The sequence below is a fragment of the Brassica oleracea genome, chromosome C2 (genome assembly GCF_000695525.1).
Source record: "Brassica oleracea var. oleracea cultivar TO1000 chromosome C2, BOL, whole genome shotgun sequence".
In the NCBI taxonomy this organism is placed as follows: Eukaryota; Viridiplantae; Streptophyta; class Magnoliopsida; order Brassicales; family Brassicaceae; genus Brassica; species Brassica oleracea.
In genome coordinates, this window is record NC_027749.1 from 41,418,264 (window position 1) to 41,436,809 (window position 18,546).

General features: G+C 34.4%; 5 protein-coding genes across 12 annotated transcripts; 2 read left to right on the top strand and 3 right to left on the bottom strand.

The window, feature by feature from the left end:
- Positions 1–405: 405 nt before the first annotated feature.
- Positions 406–2,017, bottom strand: LOC106325861 (aquaporin TIP2-3). The gene is made up of 2 exons (XM_013763913.1): positions 1,515–2,017; positions 406–942 (listed from the first exon to the last, which is right to left on the bottom strand). Exons 1-2 carry the CDS (start codon positions 1,977–1,979, stop codon positions 568–570), a joined length of 840 nt encoding a protein of 279 aa, XP_013619367.1. The 5' UTR covers positions 1,980–2,017; the 3' UTR covers positions 406–567.
- Positions 2,018–5,408: 3,391 nt separating this feature from the next.
- Positions 5,409–7,001, top strand: LOC106322476. Of its 8 annotated transcripts, none has more exons than XR_001266419.1 (5): positions 5,409–5,627; positions 5,717–5,892; positions 6,266–6,313; positions 6,540–6,583; positions 6,800–7,001. XR_001266419.1 is itself a non-coding variant. In XM_013760507.1 (4 exons), the coding sequence occupies exons 1-3, from the start codon at positions 5,452–5,454 to the stop codon at positions 6,271–6,273; spliced, it is 303 nt and encodes a 100-aa protein (XP_013615961.1). In that variant the 5' UTR covers positions 5,409–5,451; the 3' UTR covers positions 6,274–6,313; positions 6,800–7,001. The 8 variants fall into 8 exon arrangements, 4 of the variants coding, with proteins under 4 accessions (XP_013615961.1, XP_013615960.1, XP_013615958.1 ...); XR_001266422.1 differs by having other exon boundaries at positions 5,717–5,835; XR_001266421.1 differs by lacking the exon at positions 6,540–6,583.
- On the bottom strand, positions 6,921–8,875 carry LOC106322474 (putative pentatricopeptide repeat-containing protein At5g47460). Its single transcript, XM_013760502.1, has one exon. The coding sequence runs from the start codon at positions 8,816–8,818 to the stop codon at positions 7,067–7,069; it is 1,752 nt and encodes a 583-aa protein (XP_013615956.1). The 5' UTR covers positions 8,819–8,875; the 3' UTR covers positions 6,921–7,066.
- On the top strand, positions 8,833–10,745 carry LOC106322475 (WAT1-related protein At5g47470-like). The gene is made up of 8 exons (XM_013760503.1): positions 8,833–9,081; positions 9,265–9,382; positions 9,470–9,535; positions 9,632–9,748; positions 9,826–10,048; positions 10,112–10,276; positions 10,351–10,502; positions 10,586–10,745. Exons 1-8 carry the CDS (start codon positions 8,841–8,843, stop codon positions 10,710–10,712), a joined length of 1,209 nt encoding a protein of 402 aa, XP_013615957.1. The 5' UTR covers positions 8,833–8,840; the 3' UTR covers positions 10,713–10,745.
- A 1,170-nt stretch (positions 10,746–11,915) lies between these two features.
- LOC106324991 (probable pectinesterase 68) lies at positions 11,916–13,903 on the bottom strand. Its single transcript, XM_013763002.1, has 5 exons — positions 13,422–13,903; positions 13,102–13,291; positions 12,782–12,988; positions 12,329–12,567; positions 11,916–12,250 (listed from the first exon to the last, which is right to left on the bottom strand). The coding sequence occupies exons 1-5, from the start codon at positions 13,715–13,717 to the stop codon at positions 12,091–12,093; spliced, it is 1,092 nt and encodes a 363-aa protein (XP_013618456.1). The 5' UTR covers positions 13,718–13,903; the 3' UTR covers positions 11,916–12,090.
- Between the last annotated feature and the right edge of the window lie 4,643 nt (positions 13,904–18,546).

Here is an 18,546-nt window from a genome sequence, read left to right on the forward strand (position 1 = left end):
ATGATTGCCAATTTATTTATTTTTTGTTTTTTTTTTCAATTTACTCAATCCCCCATATACACATTTGTTTTGAAATCAACCAAGAGATGTTCAGATGTGTCTTAATTATACGAATCAAAAGGTTTTAATCATGTCTTTAGCTTTTAATTCTTAAGCAAAATTCTGAGATGTTATTTTAACCTTTTTAGGAACATGAATGTTTTTTAAAAAAAACACAAGGAACATGAATGTACTAACTATATACTATACGTAAGAAAAAGAATCAATAGTCCATTGCATGGCTCTACAAAACAACAGTACAATAGTCAATTGTATATAATTAAGGATGATGAATGGTATGTTCATGTTTCTTCCAAGATTAGTGATGATGAATTATTTAGCTGATTCAGTTTTGCCATATAAAGTGGAAAATATACATATTTCTTATTATTAACAAGATAACTTCTTCTTTTTTTAAGATAACTTTTTTCTCTACATGCAATCTTGTAGAGACGCAGGCATGGACATCAAGCATACACAGCAAACACAAAATCAAAGCAAACATCAAGAAATCACAAATCCGGTTAATCAAACTCGGATCTCACAGGTTTCAACCTCTTGGTAAGAACCAATGAACACATCACCGTAGATTAGTCCAGCAAGTCCACCACCAACGAGTGGACCCACCCAATAGATCCAGATTTGTGACAAGTCTCCACTGACAACAGATGGTCCGAACGACCTTGCTGGGTTCATTGAGCCACCGCTGAATGGACCAGCAGCGAGGATATTGGCACCAACGATGAAACCAATAGCGATCGGAGCAATGGTTCCGAGCGATCCCTTTTTTGGATCAGCAGCGGTGGCGTAAACGGTATAGACCAAAGCAAATGTCACAACGATCTCCATCACGATACCTTCGAGTGCTCCCAAACCGGCTCCGACTCCGTGGGTTGGTACGCTCTGTAGCAAACCGCGAAAACAAAAACTCATTGACATTTGTAAACCAGCTACCAATGTAATAATATTTTCATAAGAAATAAATACTCTACGCACGAGTTATCAGTAATGACTATAGTCTATAGCTTAACAAACCAAAGTTAACCAATATATTACATAACGAATTAGTTTCAACTTGTTTGGTATCGTGTTTTTCTTACTGAGCTAACAAACTTCGTATGAGCCTAGCTAAATAATTTGATAGTCACGCTTTGAACTATACAAATCAGCTGCGAAATTAATTAGTTATTTATTTTTTATACTAAATAAAAATTTGTCCTTTTTCTGCATGAAAAAATCTGACCAGAAAACATGATTTTACTATTCAAACCGAAGGAAACCAAAAACAAACAATAAATCCTTTATTGTACCTAATTAAACTAGACCAGAGATTTCTAACCAAACCGACAACGAAATATGTTCTGTGACTTCTGTCTCAAAAACGTCCTAGCAAGTAGTAACCTAAAAATTGATCAAAACCGAAGCGAACCGGGAAACAAAATTAACCAGTTCTACGCTGGTAGTACGTAACGTACCTCGCCGTTGGTAACATAGACAAGGAGAAGGCAAGCAACGATGGAGCCAAGACACTGAGCGATCCAGTATAAGAAACCCGTGATCAGTGTTATGTTTCCGCCAACGGCAAGACCGAGAGTCACGGCAGGGTTAAGGTGGCCACCAGAGATGTTAGCCGCAATGGAAACACCAACAAATAAGGCAAACGCGTGAGCCACCGCAATAGCCACAAGACCAGCTGGGTCCAAGGCGGCATCGGAAGTCAGTTTGCCAAAGGCAATAGCTGAGCCTACGCCAGCGAATACAAAGATAAGAGTTGCGATAAACTCAGACAAGTAAGCCTTTAGAGATGCAACACTGAACGAGTCACCCACACTTCCAACTTCGATCTTCACCATGCTTTTTTTACTCGAGACTTTGGTTAATTTAGCTCTTTTTTTTCTGGTCCTTCGGTATAGGGAAGAGCAAGTGACTATGGGTCCCATATTACGTGGCTGAGCATTATTGCATGCCGTCCAAACCGCCTCTTATTTGATTAATTGAAGGTAGCAGCAAATGTTAAACTTGATTAATTAGTGACAACTATGGTGGTATTTAATAAAGTGTTAGGATAAGAATCTTCTTCTGACATTTTGATATTCTGCTTATAAATAAATGTTGTGTCACACCAATAATGATAAACTAGATTAAGATCTGCGCCTTGCGTGGGATAAACATTATATATATAAATTATTTTACGTATTATATGTTCTTATATATTTTGAAATAATAAATATATATTGAATAATTAAAAGTCAGTAACTATTACATATATAATTAAATTGGTGCGAACGTATAAATCAATTTTATTAATCCAAACATTTTTTTAAAAAATATTGATAGGAAATGTTATTAAATTTAATGATATTAACATACATAGTATATTTTTAATATTAATGTCTATTTTTTATTTTTTTTAAATGATGTTTTCTACTCATATGTTTTTTTTATCAAGTGTATTTTTAATAGCAAAAACTTTAAATTACTGATAACAAAATTTTCATTGTGGGATTTATAATTTTAGTAATTGATAATTTAAAAAAATTTATCAATGTTAGTTCAAACCTTTTATCAAAAAAAATTATTCAAAGTAAATTTTGAAACTAAAATATTTATTTATTCAATATGGTGTATAGTTTAATTTAGAATGATATATATACATATATATATTTTAAATCTTAATGATTAATTAAATTAGACTTTACTTATATGATTTTGTAATCATTTATATTTTGTCATAACAAAAATTTTAAACCATGGATCGCAAAATTTGAATGTGAGACTTTCAACAGTTTTAGTAATTTATAGTCATTTTTTAAAATTCAAAATATAAAATATACAGAAAAATCTAAATTTTTATAATATGGTTATTGTGTTTTTAAAAAAAAAATATTTTAATAGTTTTAAATTAAACAAATTTGATAGAAGATACATTTTTTTATCAGATCTTTATTATTTAAAATCATTAATTGTCATATATACTTTACCCACATTAGGAAATTCCGTAATCTTTATTTAAGAAAATAATAAATGACATTAATAATGAATTTATGGTTAGTTTAATAAAAAACTTATTATATAATTAGATGAATCAACCTATTTCTCTAATAATTATAAGAATCATCCTATTGATGACATGTGGCTACAAAAAGAAGTTAATGTTTCACAAATAATATATAGGGGATTGATAATCATGGTCTTATTCTATTTGCTATTTGTTTTTTAAAATTTTATATTGGATTAGATAAGTTGGAAGATGCTAATGTATAGGGACTATAATTTATAAGTCAATTAACCAATACCTTTGTTGTGTTTATTGGAACTGGTCAGTTTGTATTATAAATATAAAACCGAAATTTGAGTTTTAACAAGTGATTATGACTTTATTATATTGTACTCACAAAACTAACATTTGACAGAATAATGCATGCATATAACTTTACATGATTAGACCATGAAGGTAAATTTTGTTAGCCTCAATAAAAATATATACTGAATTGTAAAAAAGGTCCTCCACGATGATGGCGAGATTATCTTTCTTTGTGTTTATAGTTTATTTAACTTGAATATTCAATAATTAGATGAAGTTGAATTTTGAAAGGTGATTAATCAGTTCCACAACATATGATGTTGCTAAGAGTTTTTAATGTTTCATAAATGCATGATGTTTTGATATTTTATAGTAATTTTAGTTTTATTAAAAACTATCTGATCAGTGATATTTATAATTTTTTTTAATGATTGGTTGAATTAGTTTTAGTTCATATTCTTAATGATATTTTAGGAAAATACATACTCTCTCTGTTTCATAATAAATGTCATTCTAACATTTTTTTTGTTACACAAAAAGTGTCATTTTACGATTCGAATGTAAATTATACTTACTTTTAGCTAAAAATTGATATTTATAATTTGTTTTAATGATTGGTTGAATTAGTTTTAGTTCATATTCTTAATGATAATTTAGGAAAGTATATACTCCCTCTGTTTCATAATAAGTGTCATTCTAACATTTTTTTTTGTTACACAAAAAGTGTCATTTTACAATTCGAATGCAAATTATACTTAGTTTTAGCTAAAAATTAATTGATAACTGCATTGATTTTATAAATAATTTTATTTCTCTCAAATACTATTCGTTAGAGAGGTGTAATTCCGTCACTTACATAAATACTTTTCTAAAAACAACTTACATATATTTCCGTCACTTTCTTAATCTTTGTGAAAAATGTCAAAGTGACACTTATTCAGAAAAGAAGGAGAATATTTTTTTATTTTTATGCATTCAATCAAAATATTATATAATTTCAAACAAAGGGAGTCGCATTCTGTGAAAAAAAATTATTGGATGGATAACATTAGCCAAAACTTCATTATCTTCGGGCGAGGAAAAATACATATTTCAAATCTAACAATTTCTATTAAACCGAACGAGTGATCCGTGCTAAATACGACTTCCACTCAGTCATAGTTCAACACTAAATTGGTTAATAGTGTCATGTCATGTTTAGCCAGCCGAATCTCAGTTACTAATATATTTTTTTAATTACGGCTAAGTAGATTTAGGCGTTTTCTAGAAAATTTGTGTAGTTTTCTGAATTATAATCGAGTTCGGATCGTAATCCCCTGTACTATATCTGCGAAGTGATTTTGCCACATGTCCTCTCTACAATCTATTTAACAAAACAAATATGATATGACTACTGAAATTGATGACATGACTTCCAGAAAAATATGACATAGATAATTTCATTTGATGTTGATTTATATTTTTGGCAAACTTATTAGAATATAGTAATAATTCATATATTACATTCAATATTGATATTTATTTTTGGTAAACTTTTTTTAAATATGATAATATCTCATACATCATCTATAAAAGAAATATATTTATATATAACATTTCAAATTTCAAAATATTATTATTTTTATATAATTATACAATTTGTATTGCTAAAGTTTTCAAAAATTTCTACAATTTTTTAAAAATTTAAATATCTAATCGTAAGATCATTAGTTCTTTATATATCTACGAATTTTATAAATATTGTTTAGGCTAAATTTTGATAATTATACAATTTTATATCATTTTTATTAGTTTTATACAAATTGATTCAATATATATCAAATCTATATTAAATATTAGTAAAAAAATAGTAAAATCTATAATATTTAATAAAATTTATTTTTAAATATAAGTTAGATTTAAAAAAATACTTTAGTAATTATCGTACGAAACTCTGTAGAAAATTGTATAGGTCGAAATAGACATTTCCCCTTTAAGTAAATGGGCTTGGGGTTAAAGCCCATTTATGTTAATAAATTCTCAAACCCTAAACCCTGTAAATCTCTCTATAAGAAGAAGAAGACGATCGAATCTCACTTTCCCGGCTTTCTTTCTCTATCATTTACAATATGGCTTCTGCTTGCAACAGATTCATGAACAGATCCTCCGTCTCCTCTCTCAGATCCGCCATCAGATCTTCGCTCCACAAATCTCCAATCGGCACCGGATCTTCGCCGAGTGCTTCGTCCGCCGGGTTTCGAATCCCGTCTAAACCCGCCGCTTCTCCCCGATTCTCCTTCTCCAGGTCTGCTCATAATCAAAATCAATTAGACACGCTCCGTTACAAATTCCATGAATCTGCTTCCATTTCGTTTTTTGATGAAATTGTGTTAGGTGTCCATCTGAGCTTGGTTGTGCTCAGTCGCTTTTGCCGCTTCACAGCACGGTGGCGGCGGCTCGGCTGACGTCGTGCCTTAGCGTAACTTCAAGAAACAGCCGAGCTCTCTCTCAGGGTACTCTCTGCTGCACCTCTCCCGACCTTTGATACTCTTTTCCTGCTTATTTTGCTTGTGAGTTGCTTCCCTTATCTACATTTGATCCTTCTTTCTTTGTGTCCTTTATAGTTTGCAATTCTCTGTGTAGAATTATTTGCTTATGTGGTTTGATTAGTTAGCTATACAGCGCTTTTGCATTACCACTCCATTTTGTTAGTTAGACTTGGAAACGGATCATGGCTTTCTAAGATCTTTACATGTGACAACATTAGATTTGATGTAAGGGAAGGATCATACTTATAAATGAACTTTTTGATTGGTTTTGTTGAAGTGTTGCAATACCTAGTGTTGACTCTTCACAAGTAGGAAGATTGACTGACTCTTAACAACTAGTTATGAGCTTCAGTGTCATTGTGTCTGTCTAATTATGAGTACTTAATTCATGCAGGCACATAATTTTCACCGTTACCATGTGGGATCCTTGCATCTTTATCAAGTACGAACCTTTTCTTAGTTCTAGTAATCCAGATAAAATGTTAGAAGACAAGTTTTAGGAATACAAAACCTTTGAAGAGGGTAACTTTTTAAACATGTCAGATTGGCATTGTGTTTCTTGCTTTTCTCTGTATATGAATGCAATTCTAGGAAAATTAATTCACGATGTGTGTGTATAAGAGTGGCAACACTATTGTAGTAATTTGTATAAGTTCTCTTTGTCCCAGATGGAATCGATGGCACGTGAGACTATTTGCACTTGTTTTTAAAGGTGGGTCTTGTCGTCAATGCTTGGTGATAATTACATTTAGGAAGCTGTTTTAGATGAGATTGCTTGGCTACTGTTCTGTTTTATCTGATTCACGTTGTAAAGACTTACCATAGAATCGTTAAGTGGAAAGGGTCTGCCTTTCTCTTCGTTATAAAAAAGACCAAGTTTTCTGTTTCTGTCTTAATCGTTATTTCTCTTTCTGTTTTACTTGTGTAGAGATGGGTCTTTCAGTCCCAAGGTGACTTGATACATTCATGAAGAGCATTACATTACTATCGGGAGGCAAGCTTCTTCTCTTAAAGTTAGAGACAATAAGTTTAATTTTTTTTTTGTCTAAACTCTTGTTTCTAAATTCATGAATAAAAATATGTAATACTATTCCTCCTCATTACACGACTCCTCTCTCAGTTTCTAGCCATGTTTAATTCCATAACTAGTTTGACATTGTGTTTACGTAACCAAAAGCTCAAAACTCAAAAATTACTAGAGTTGTATTGCGACATTTTGCTCTTGAATCCAGCTAGAGCCAACTTCTTTCTCCACCCCTTTCTCTCTCATAATCTTCCTAATTTGACTAACCTCTCTCCATATCTCATGGTAAGCATAGAGATTCGACATCACTATATATACGTACTCATCTTCATCAACTTCCCCTAACACAACAATCTTACCGGCTACGGCTTTAGCCGCTTTCAGATCCTTTCCAGCACTACAAGCACCAAGCAACGCCCTCCAAGCTACACCATCAAACCCGAAACCGAATTCTTGAATCACCTTCTTCGCCTGCCAAATATCTCCTCTCCGCGCCATAGCTCTGATAAGAGAACAACAATGCTCTACACGTGGCTTGATCCCATACTCGTTAACCATCATCTCAAAATAACCAAGGGTGAGCTCCATTGGAACTTCACAATGAGAACACACAGCTAAGAGATTCAAGAATGTGATTCCATCAGGTTTCAAGAATCTTTCTTGTTTCAGTTGGCTGAAGAGCTTGATCGCCTCGGTTGAATCGCCGTTACGAGCGTAACCATAGATCATAGCATTCCAAGCGATCAGATTCTTTCTAGGCATCGTCCAAAACATCAGCTCAGCCTGCTTCAACATTCCGCATTTTGAATACATATCTATCAGAGCACTCGCGACAACAACTCGAGAGTCTAGGCCAAGCTTGAGACCACAAGAATGAATGACTCTTCCCCATGGAACCACAACGAGAGCAGCAATGGCGGCCAGAACTATTGACAAGCTGTACTCGTCGAGTCTAACTCCATACGAGTGCATTTTGGTGAAAAACAGAGTAGCTTCTCTTGATTGCTCACTGTTGACATACCCTGTCAATATTGTGTTCCATGAAGATGAGTTAGGGTTTGGCATACACGACAGAATCTGAAAAGCACTGTTGAAATCTTCTGACTTGACAAAAGCGTCTATCAGCTCGTTGTATGTGACAGTGTCTGGATTTGGCATCTGATGGAAAAACCAAAGTCCCAGCTCGAGCTTACGATTCCTTGAGCAGGAAGCAACGATAGCATTCCAAGAAACAGTGTCTTTTTCTTCCATGTGTCGAAACACTAAAACTGCATCATCCATGGAACCACATTTCCCATACATGTCGATAAGACAATTACCCACCACAACATTGCCTTTCTCCATGCCGAGTTTCACAATCTTCGAGTGGATACAGGCTCCAAGCCACGAGATTTTCAGCCGAGCACAAGCAGCTAAAGCGGCTGTAAAAGAGAACTCGTTAGGGAAAACATTAGATCTCTCAAGGTCGAGAAACAAACAGAGTCCTTCCTGCAACCTTCCGGATTGAACGTAACCAGAAACCAACGAGTTCCAAGAGATGACATCTGGGTCAGGCATTTCATCGAACAGTCTGTGAGCATCTTCCAGCGAGTCACTCGTCTTGTAAAATCTCATCAGGGAGTTGGAAAGACGCGTTTCTGAGACGTACCCATGTTTTACGACGTACCCATGAAGCTGCCGGCACAAAGAAACGTAGCCATGGTTTCCGGAGACGCGGAGCAAGTGTACCATCACAGAAGAAGTATCATCCGGCTTGTCGCCGTCGTTGAGCAACTCGACAGCTGCGTGTAACGCGTCGATAACACCAGAGCGAGCCAGAGCAGAGACGACGGTGGTCCATGAAGAAGCAGTGGAACCAACATGGCTCCTTGTGGTTGTGGAGTACACACGAGATGTAACTTTATGCGACACAAATCTAAGCATTTGATTTCACCCTTTTAAACACATGGACCCACGTTTTATCATATATAATAATCAAACTCCAAATCTTACAGGGAAGATTGAAGGTTGTGATAAAAAGCGGCTAAAAATAGACATAAAAGTTAATTGGAGAGTAGCAAATATAGATGGAATAACAATGGAGGGTCTGCTTTCTTACAGAAGCAATGTCTTGAGGAATATAATGAGAGAGAGAGAGAAAGATAGGAAGAAAATGTTGATTTCAGAGATATTTTCTGAAAATGAAGGTGAATGAGAGTGTCTAATTAGTTTGTTCTTTAACTATCTATTGCAATATAATCTGAACACATTGTGCATATAATGGATTTCTTGTGATGCAGTTTTTTTCCGTCAAACTTTATCAATCGATTTCTGAGATGAAGAAGTGGTGATTATAGGAGGATTAGTAATGGTACAATTTGTATACGCAGGCAACTCTTTGCTCATGAGTTATTTGATGTCACTCAGTCTCGGTCCTTTGACCATTGTCATCTTCTCTACCTTTGCCACTTTCCTAATCCTCTCCCCTTTTGCCATTCTCTTCGAAAGGTCTCCTGTTAACTTCTTGACATGCCCAAAAACACAATCTCTGTTTTCATTTCAGATAGTAAATGTTTTTGTCTTCTTGTTCTAAAGGAAGCAATGGCCAGATGAGCTCAGCCCGAGGCTGATTGGTAAACTAGTTCTGATCTCCTTTGCAGGGTAATTATCATCCTCCATGCCTATTTTTTGTTAACAATTAGAAAACTTTGTTGAAATTTATATATAACATATTTTCTCTGCAATTAAAATAAACAGGGTTACTCTGTTCCAGACTCTGTTTCTGGAAGGAATCAGGTTGACATCACCAGCAATGGCCACAGCGATGCCTAATCTCGCTCCTGGTCTCATATTTTTCATCGCTTGGATGGTTAGGTGAAATCTCTAAACCACATTTTCAACACGGTCAACGAAGTTCTGAGATTCTCTGTTCTGTACCTTTTTTCTGATAGGTTAGAGAAGATGGATATGAAATGTGTGTACAGCAAACTGAAGATCTTAGGGACGTTATTGTGCGTATTCGGTGCTTTAACAATGAGCTTAATGCACAGCGCTTCGATCATACAAGATGAAAAAGATAATGCTTCAATATTCGTGTTTGATCGTGATAGAGTCGTGGGATGCATGTACCTTCTCGGAGCTGTCTTTATCTTATCCTCCAACGTTGTTCTTCAGGTAAAGTAAACCGGTTCGTCATAACCGGTTTGGTTTAGTTTCTAATAGTTCAGTTATTTGCAGGCATCGACATTGGCAGAGTTTCCAGCACCAATATCGTTAAGTGCAATAACGTCATTGATAGGAGTGGTGATAACAACAATGTTACAGTTATTACAAAACCCGAACACTAAAGTAGTTACAAGATCATTAATTAGCATCAGTAACCTCGTTGGTTTTTCTCTTCTGGTAAGTTCAAAATACATCTTTTTATTTGAGTAGTTGATTGGTTTGTATAATATAAAGTTTTCTTCAAATGGCAGGGAGGGATGGTGAGTGGAGCATGTGTTAGTTTCAATGGTTGGGCGATGAAGAAGCGTGGACCGGTTATGGTATCAATGTTTAGTCCTATCGCTACCGTTATTTCGGTTGGCTTATCCGTTGTTACGTTAGGAGAACCCGTTAGAATTGGAAGGTAGCTTTGATACAACCTCTTAGTGTATATAATAATTCATGTTTTTATTTGATTTCATTAAATATTAACACAAGAGAATGCAGTGTGGGAGGGATGGCGTTGATGTTTATAGGACTGTACCTTGTGTTGTGGGCTAAAGGCAAAGAAGGATTCTCACAGATTGATAGTTTTGAGAGTGAGTATGACCCTAAGAAGCCTCTATTGTCTTGAATCTTGATCACCTTTTCATTATTATTTACATTTTCCCCCTATCATTTCAGTTTTTATACAAAAGATCAGATATTGTATATATTTCTAGTCAACATTTTACGCTGAACATAGGAGTATATATTTTCCCGTTTTATATTTGGTTTCGCAGGGCATTAACAGAAGATGATGGATGAAGTCACAAATCATTATCGAATAACAATTACAAGTTTGTGTTTTAATATTGTGTTACGTATTATTTCATAAGTCATACCACAAGAGTCCACAAAATATCATAAATATTATTTTGAATAAACCAAATCTAAGATATAATTAGAGTTTTAGTTACACATATCACCAGTTGTGGAACACGAGATAATGCAAAGAAGACCAAAGACCATGATTAATCTGAGTTCTTAGGGTGGGTTCTTAGCTTTGAACTGTTTTTTTGACCATGATTAACGAAAGTTCTTAGGAGTGGAGTTCTTAGCGTAATTTAAGAACCGGTTCTTAACAAAGAAAAATGTTAAGAAAAGCTAAGAACCGTCTCTTAAATAAGTCAGAGTTTTTAACTCATGATTTGATATTCTTTTTTTTTTACACTTTTCAGCTAAGAGACGGCTCTTATATCTCTTATTTAAGAGGCGGTTCTTAGCTTTTCTTAGTTAAAATCTAAGAAAAGATAAGAACCGTCTCTTAGCCGAAGTTAAGAACTCCGGTTAAGAGACTAGGGTTAATCATGGTCTAAGAGCCGGTTTTTAGTCGAAAAAATGTAAAAAAAAAAAAGTGTCAAATCATGAGTTAAGAACCCCAAATTAAGAACTCGGATTAATCATGCTCTAATTGTTTCATCAGAGGACGAAAATACAAAAAAAAAAAAAAAATTGAATTCTTTTCTCTTTTCTTTGTTGCGTTTTGAGGGAGTGGGGAGGGGTTCAATTGATAAAAACGTTATGAAAAGGAAAGTTGGTAGATATATAACAAGGTCAAATCTGACTAATTTTCCATGTATTTTATATTCATTATTTTAGTTTTTTTTGTATGTGAAGAGAGGAGTTGCAAAACGTTATGTTGCACTACTTGAATCAGACTGTTAATACATTCTCTCACCATTGTTTGTTACTCTGTCCTTTTTAGATTGTTTGTCTACATAGATGAAGCATTATGTCTTTGCTACACTACTTTCTCTTTTATTCTTCGTTTCCAATTTGATTGTACTCCAACATTTTATTCTAATATATCAGCCACATGTTTTCTTTATAAATATAATAAGTTCACACATTTTGACAAGAATCTCGGACATGTATTACAAATAAATGACAATAATGAAATTAATAAAAGAATGTAACTAAGCTAAGGAGAAGGAAAACGGGTAGTGTAGTGACAAACATCCGAAGTTGGCTTAAGCATCTCGAGGAGCGATCCAATGTCTCCCATTGACAAAGCTCTTTGCTATAAAAGGATGAGCGGACTCATAGTCCAAAGCTCTGGCCCATGATACTCCTGTCGTCGTCGCTGCTGCTCCTGGCCCATAGCAATTGTACACTCCGAAAAACGCCGTCCTGATTTTCGAGATTTCTGGATTAACTCAAAATCACGTTTAATTTTTATTTACATGTAAGTAATCAAATATTACGTACTTGCTTTTATTGGATTTATGATCCCAATCGTCCCAGCCACCATGAGCAACAAGAGCGTCGAAGTAGGTGTACGCATAAACGATCCGTGAATATTGGCCCATGGCGCGGCCCACGTATAAAGGACCCGTCCCCGTAACCCGACAACCAACGAACGTGAAACCCGTTTTCTCCTCCGGGCATGTCCTACCGTGCGCCGCTATCGACCCGAACCTCGAGGCTATCGAATGCAACTCACAATCCTACACCAACAGTAACACATGGTTACATGTAATATTAAGTTTAAAGTTGAAAGTTGAGTTGCTATATAATAATTATGTAATTTGTAGTAAAAAATTTATAATAGAAACTATAAATTTATGTCGTGAGTTTAGAATAAATTAAGAATTACCATTTTATTTCTAATAATTTATTAATGCAAGCCATGACAAATATATTCAGTTTTTGTGTGCTTACTTTATACATGGAGCGGCCGTTACCGAAAATAAAGTCGATAGAGCCTTCAATGTAACACTCCTTGAAGTAATGACGTCCAGCATCGTCGCATAAAGTGTCTTGAGCACCGTAGAATCCGCAGCCGGAAAAGTAAGCTTTGTCGCCAGAGATCCTAAAGGCCACCGCCTGCCACCCTTGCATTCCCGGCATTGGCGCCGGCGCAGTATTCTTCACATTATTTGAAAACAATGAAGGAAAAATTAAAGATACATTTTTTAACAAGGGAAAAGTACTGCGACTCATATCTTCAAAGTTGTATGTTTTTGCATTAGAAGTAGTACCGTGAAGCTAATGTTTCTAGCGGAGAAATGATTAGCGTAGACTGTGACGGAAGCAGTTTGATAGGTACGTAATTGTTGACCGTCAGGACCACGGTCGGAGGCACGATCGTGCCACTCTATAACCGTCACGTCTCGACCCGCTCCTTTAAACGTTATGTACGGTTTTGTAGCTGGAACCACCACTTTCTCTCTGTAAAAATGTACATAGGGAAAAGTTAATTAAATTTCAACCCTTATAGCTAGTTTGCATGTGTGCATGAAGCAAAACAGAAAAGCAACAAATTAATCAAGAATTAGCTGAAAAAGAGGGATTAAAATACCGGTAATATCCGGGAGCAATCTTGATAACAATACTCATGTTATTGTTCTTTGGTATGGAGTCCACAGCACCTTGTACGGAGCGAAACTGAGCGTGTCCGTTAAGAGAGACGGTGATGACTTTGTGACCTGAGGGACCCACCCATTTCCGGTGGCGATGGTGTTGTTCTTCGGTGGAGTTTGAACAAGCTGCAACAAATGAAAAACGAAAGCATAAGCAGTGGAATATAAAGAATAAAAGAGAAACTGAAAGGAGATAACTAAGGGAACAAGTAAGAGATCTGAGTTGCGGCGCCATATTAGAGTGTGGTGAGAACGAAAATGGTCGGACTAAGCAAATTGCGATAAGGACGATCTATGGGCTTTATACATGTACTAATTATAAAGTGGTCCTTATATGTTTTTGAGTCTCAACGGTCATATCTATGTGGTGGAGTGAAGCCACCATTGGCAAAGAACACGAGAGTTAAGTTTTTTTTGTGTCTTTCACATGTGTTAGCTTTTACTGTTTAAATCAAGAAATTGAGTCCTTATTTTATTTTATTTTAAAAGTAGTCTGCCTATATTTTCGTGTTAACTCGCTTTTTTGTATTTGGAATCAAGTGTTTGGCTAAATATTTGAGGTTTTGAATTTAGGGTGTGTCTCATTTTAGATTCGACCAATGGTATATCTATGTGTATTGTAATATGATAACAGGAGCCCATGATTTGTAATATTAACAGTAATTAATTGTTTATTTCATAGTCTGTGGCTGCTATATATAGTAATTATGTTTGAATGCCCATAATCAAGATAATATTGTTTGGAGCAGGCTTACTTAGCTAGCCACAATGTAACATGAGGAACCCACTCTCTCTCTCGCTCATACGTGAATTTATGACAGTGCGGATACACTGCTGCTTATAAGAGTCACGTGAAGCCATTTTGGTCCCACATCCCTTTTGAAAAGTACTACTCATCCATCATCAATCGACTACAAGTCTACAACCTATCACTCCTATAAATTTTCTGAACGTTGGGGACTGTTCCAAACCTTCTTTGTAATATCCGATATTGGGACCATGCATGTATAGATTAGGGAATGTATGAACTGTAGCTATTTTGTTGTAGAATTAAAACTATAGTGTTTTTTTTTTTGGGGTAGATCATTTTGCTGTAAATTTGAAAAGATTTTTTTGCTGAGAATATAAAACTCTCTACATCTGCATTTTATATTTAGTGATATTTCTTGCTGTAGATTTTTTAGAGATTATAAGAGCATTAGCAATGGGAAGCTCTCTCCCAAAACTCTCAAAGAAAATACTAATAGAAAAAAATAAAGTAAGAAAGAGGAAATAAAAAGTTTAGAACATGCTCTCATTTGAGAACATGTTTTCATGTTTTAAGAACATTTCTCTTCTCATTATTTAATTTTGATTGGTTCATAAAAACAAAAATAAACAAAATAGTTATTATACAAATAGAATAATATTATTGAGAGTTTTGGATAAGAACTACCAGTACTGATGCTCTAAGTATGATTATAAATTAAATTTTAGTTGTCCAAAGCATCTGCATGTACAGCTAATCAACATCTTAGTCTCTTTGATTCCTGATTCGGTTCATGGTTAATTGTAATTTTAGATAAAACTTATTTTTGGATAACCATAAGCTTTACGAAACAACCAAATGATGTTTAAACGGCATTCGGAACAAATAATGTTAGATTGAATGGTATATGTTTCAGTTATATCACCTATCATTTCAGGACCGGAAGATTAAACTCTGAAGATGTGAATATATGTTTTACTATGTTATATATACATAAGTGGGGCCTATCCAAATCAATTTTCATTATACATGTTTAAATGTAGTAATTATAAAACTTTCGAAACTGTATAAATTATTCAATAATAAGTAGTTAAAAATGAATATACAAAAAGTTCGTTGTAAATAAAAAGAGAAAAATGGAATTAGTTATTGTTATTCATAACATAATGTGCCCTTTATATATAGGAAATTACAAGAGGTAAAGACCGTCATAGATAAATGGAAAGATTACAAATCCTAAACCAATAAGGAAAATGAAATCCTAATCATACAAAGAAAAGGAAAACCATGAGAAAAGAAAAATTCTAAACCGCCTTTGGTTATGACATTCACTTAAACGGTTCATAACACTCCCCCTTGAATGTTATAACCATTAAGAGCTCGTAATACGCTTTGGATGTTGCCTCATTAAAACCTTACCAGTAAAACCCAAAGGGATAAAACCATAGTTAAGAAAAAAGAGTACAACACGTATTACTCCCTCTGATTTGTACCTCACTGAAGGTCTTTCAGTCGACGCATCCCAATCTGATGCGTAAGCTTCTTGAATGTAGAGGTCGGAAGTGACTTAGTGAATAGGTCAGCTGAATTGTCACTTGAACGAACTTCTAGCACTTGGACCTCACCGGCAGATTTGACACTCATCACTGAAACTTGAATATCTTGATGACCGCAGGACCAAATGACTTCGAAACACTTGGAAATCGAAACTAACATCCATGTATAACTTCAGGCACACGTCTAGATCTTGGAAGATGGTAATATCTAGCAATATTTAGGATATCGGTCGAAATTGGGTATTCTGAGACAGCTTGTACATGTCTCACAAAAACAGTCATATCTCAAGTTATATCATCTGGAATGACTTGATTCAAATTGGAGATGAATGTAGACTCAAAGATCTTTCTCTGGACGCCAAGTCCATATTTTAATTCCATCTAGAAGATCTTTTTTGATTCGCAAACATTTGACCTTCGTTTCTGTCCCGCGAATGGAATGTGTTCATACCTTGATTCCTTTTAAAGTATGACTGATCTTTGATCATTCTCTTCTCAGTCTCAAAAATACATTAGAAGATTGATATCTTTATCACTTAAGTGATAACGTTCCTCTTTAGGTATCTATCATTAAGTGTTCTTTGTTGCCTTGTTAAAACCTTAACATGGAAAACCCAATGAGACAAAAACCATGATAAGGAAAAAGAGTACAACTACGAAACATCATCATATTTCTCCCCCTGGAAGCATCATCTTAGGGAGATGTATTCTCATCATATATATAATCCTTTTATGAATTGCTATAATTATATTCTTAAAGAATAAACTTGTTTGATTGTGAGATAATCTTTTAGACCATTGGACTCTTGCCCATAACATTACTTTCACACAAGATCATATATTGGTCTATTTGGAATCCATGTCCAAATTTCCTTTTTATAGACAATCTTCTAAACATGTATATTGTACATACGAGTTATTCCCCATCTTCTTATAAAATTAAATAGTATGATCATTCATCTTATCATACAAAATCACATCTTTCAATCATGAAAGAGATCTGTAAATTTTCCAATTTCATAGTACTTCATGAGTAAGAATTATTTCCTTTATATACTTAAAATACTCTCGCGGTAATGTTCTCGAGAACTAGTATTTACTGCTTTTAGCAATCAAAATTCTTAGGAGTTTACTGCTTCTTGCAATTTATATTATTTTGAATCATTGACATCATTGTCATTTTCCAGTGGCTTTCAATTCTTGCCAGACTATAGAAACTTGAAAGTTAATGCTTCCACCACATGATGATGTGTTTCTTATAACAATTTCAGGTATTTGTGAGAAATTTTGTGCAACTACTCTTTTGCACCTCACAGTTTTTTTTTCATCATTTCATTGATTCTTTCACATAAGATCCATTTATATATCACTGGTTTTACACCTTCAAGTGTATGAACTACTTGTCCAAATACTCTCTCTTTCTAAGAGATCTGCATCTATTAATTCTTTTCATTTTCGGTCATTTATCATATTGTGTACACTTTTCAATAGATGGTTTATGATCCTCATTCTCATCAACTGCTACATTGCATGCATAAATATTTAACGACGTCGATTTGATATTGGTTCCATATTGTTCAAGACATGACATATTTATTTGAGATTTCTTTATTCTCAGGTACCTGAATTTCTTTCATGTCATGTTTTATATCTCTTCTTGAGATTCTTAATATTTCATTCCTCGATTCTGTCATTCTCATTCATGCTCCTTTTTCGAGGATTATTATATTTGGAACCGATAGGTCTATCACGCTTCAGGTGATCTTTAGACTCATTAGCAGTTTGAAATTGTCCTTCTGGGACATCTATATTAACTAGAGCATTTACAGCCGGTACTTATGACTTAATCACTTTCTTAGGGTCAGTTAACGAGTCTGGCAACTCATATTTTAATCTTTGTAATAGAATTATCTCTATACATTCATTTTGGACTTCTATTCGCTCTCTTTAGTCCGAGGATCAATGATAATTCATTTCAACACGTTAATTCTCCAGCTGATTATTTTCTTCCCCTAATATAGGATAGACTAACTTTGAGTCTTTAAATAATTCTTGTAAAATCTTCTAGATTTTATCATCAGTGGAGATTATATCCAACATATTCATAACCTCCTTTGAGGTCCCATCTTTTATTGATGTGGTGGAGCAACTACAACTTATCCAAATTTTCTAGATGAGGATCTTTGGTTTCTGACCCAAAACCAATTTGATGGGGAAAGTTCTTAATTACTCTTTGGCATTATGCAAATCAATGCTGCTGCATCTTACGTATAAACATTAGATACAATATGTTCTATCATGTATCCTCACATGTATAAACTAATCATCAAAGGCTTGTGAATTCACCAGTATTACCAATTAGTCTTGCAAACATTAGGCTACGGATCTATGACAAGGATACATGCGACCTTCTTGTCGATGCATTAATTATAAACATATGGTGGATGATCAGTCCACCAGTGGATGATCAGTCCACCAGTGGGTGATCAAGCCCACAACATCTCCTTGTATAAATAGACTCCAAATCTTTTGATTGGTGAAAACCGTATTCTTATATTGCCTTATAAGCAAGCAGCATATAGAAGATCATTCGTAAGAATCTTCTGGTTCTTCAATGAATGTCTATATGATTATCTTTCGTATTATTAATAAACTGGGATGGCATAACCGGCTTGCCAAACATTACACGTTCAGTAAACTTCTGGTTTACTATTACATTTATCTCCATTTTCTAATCATTGTGTAGTACAATACAATAGT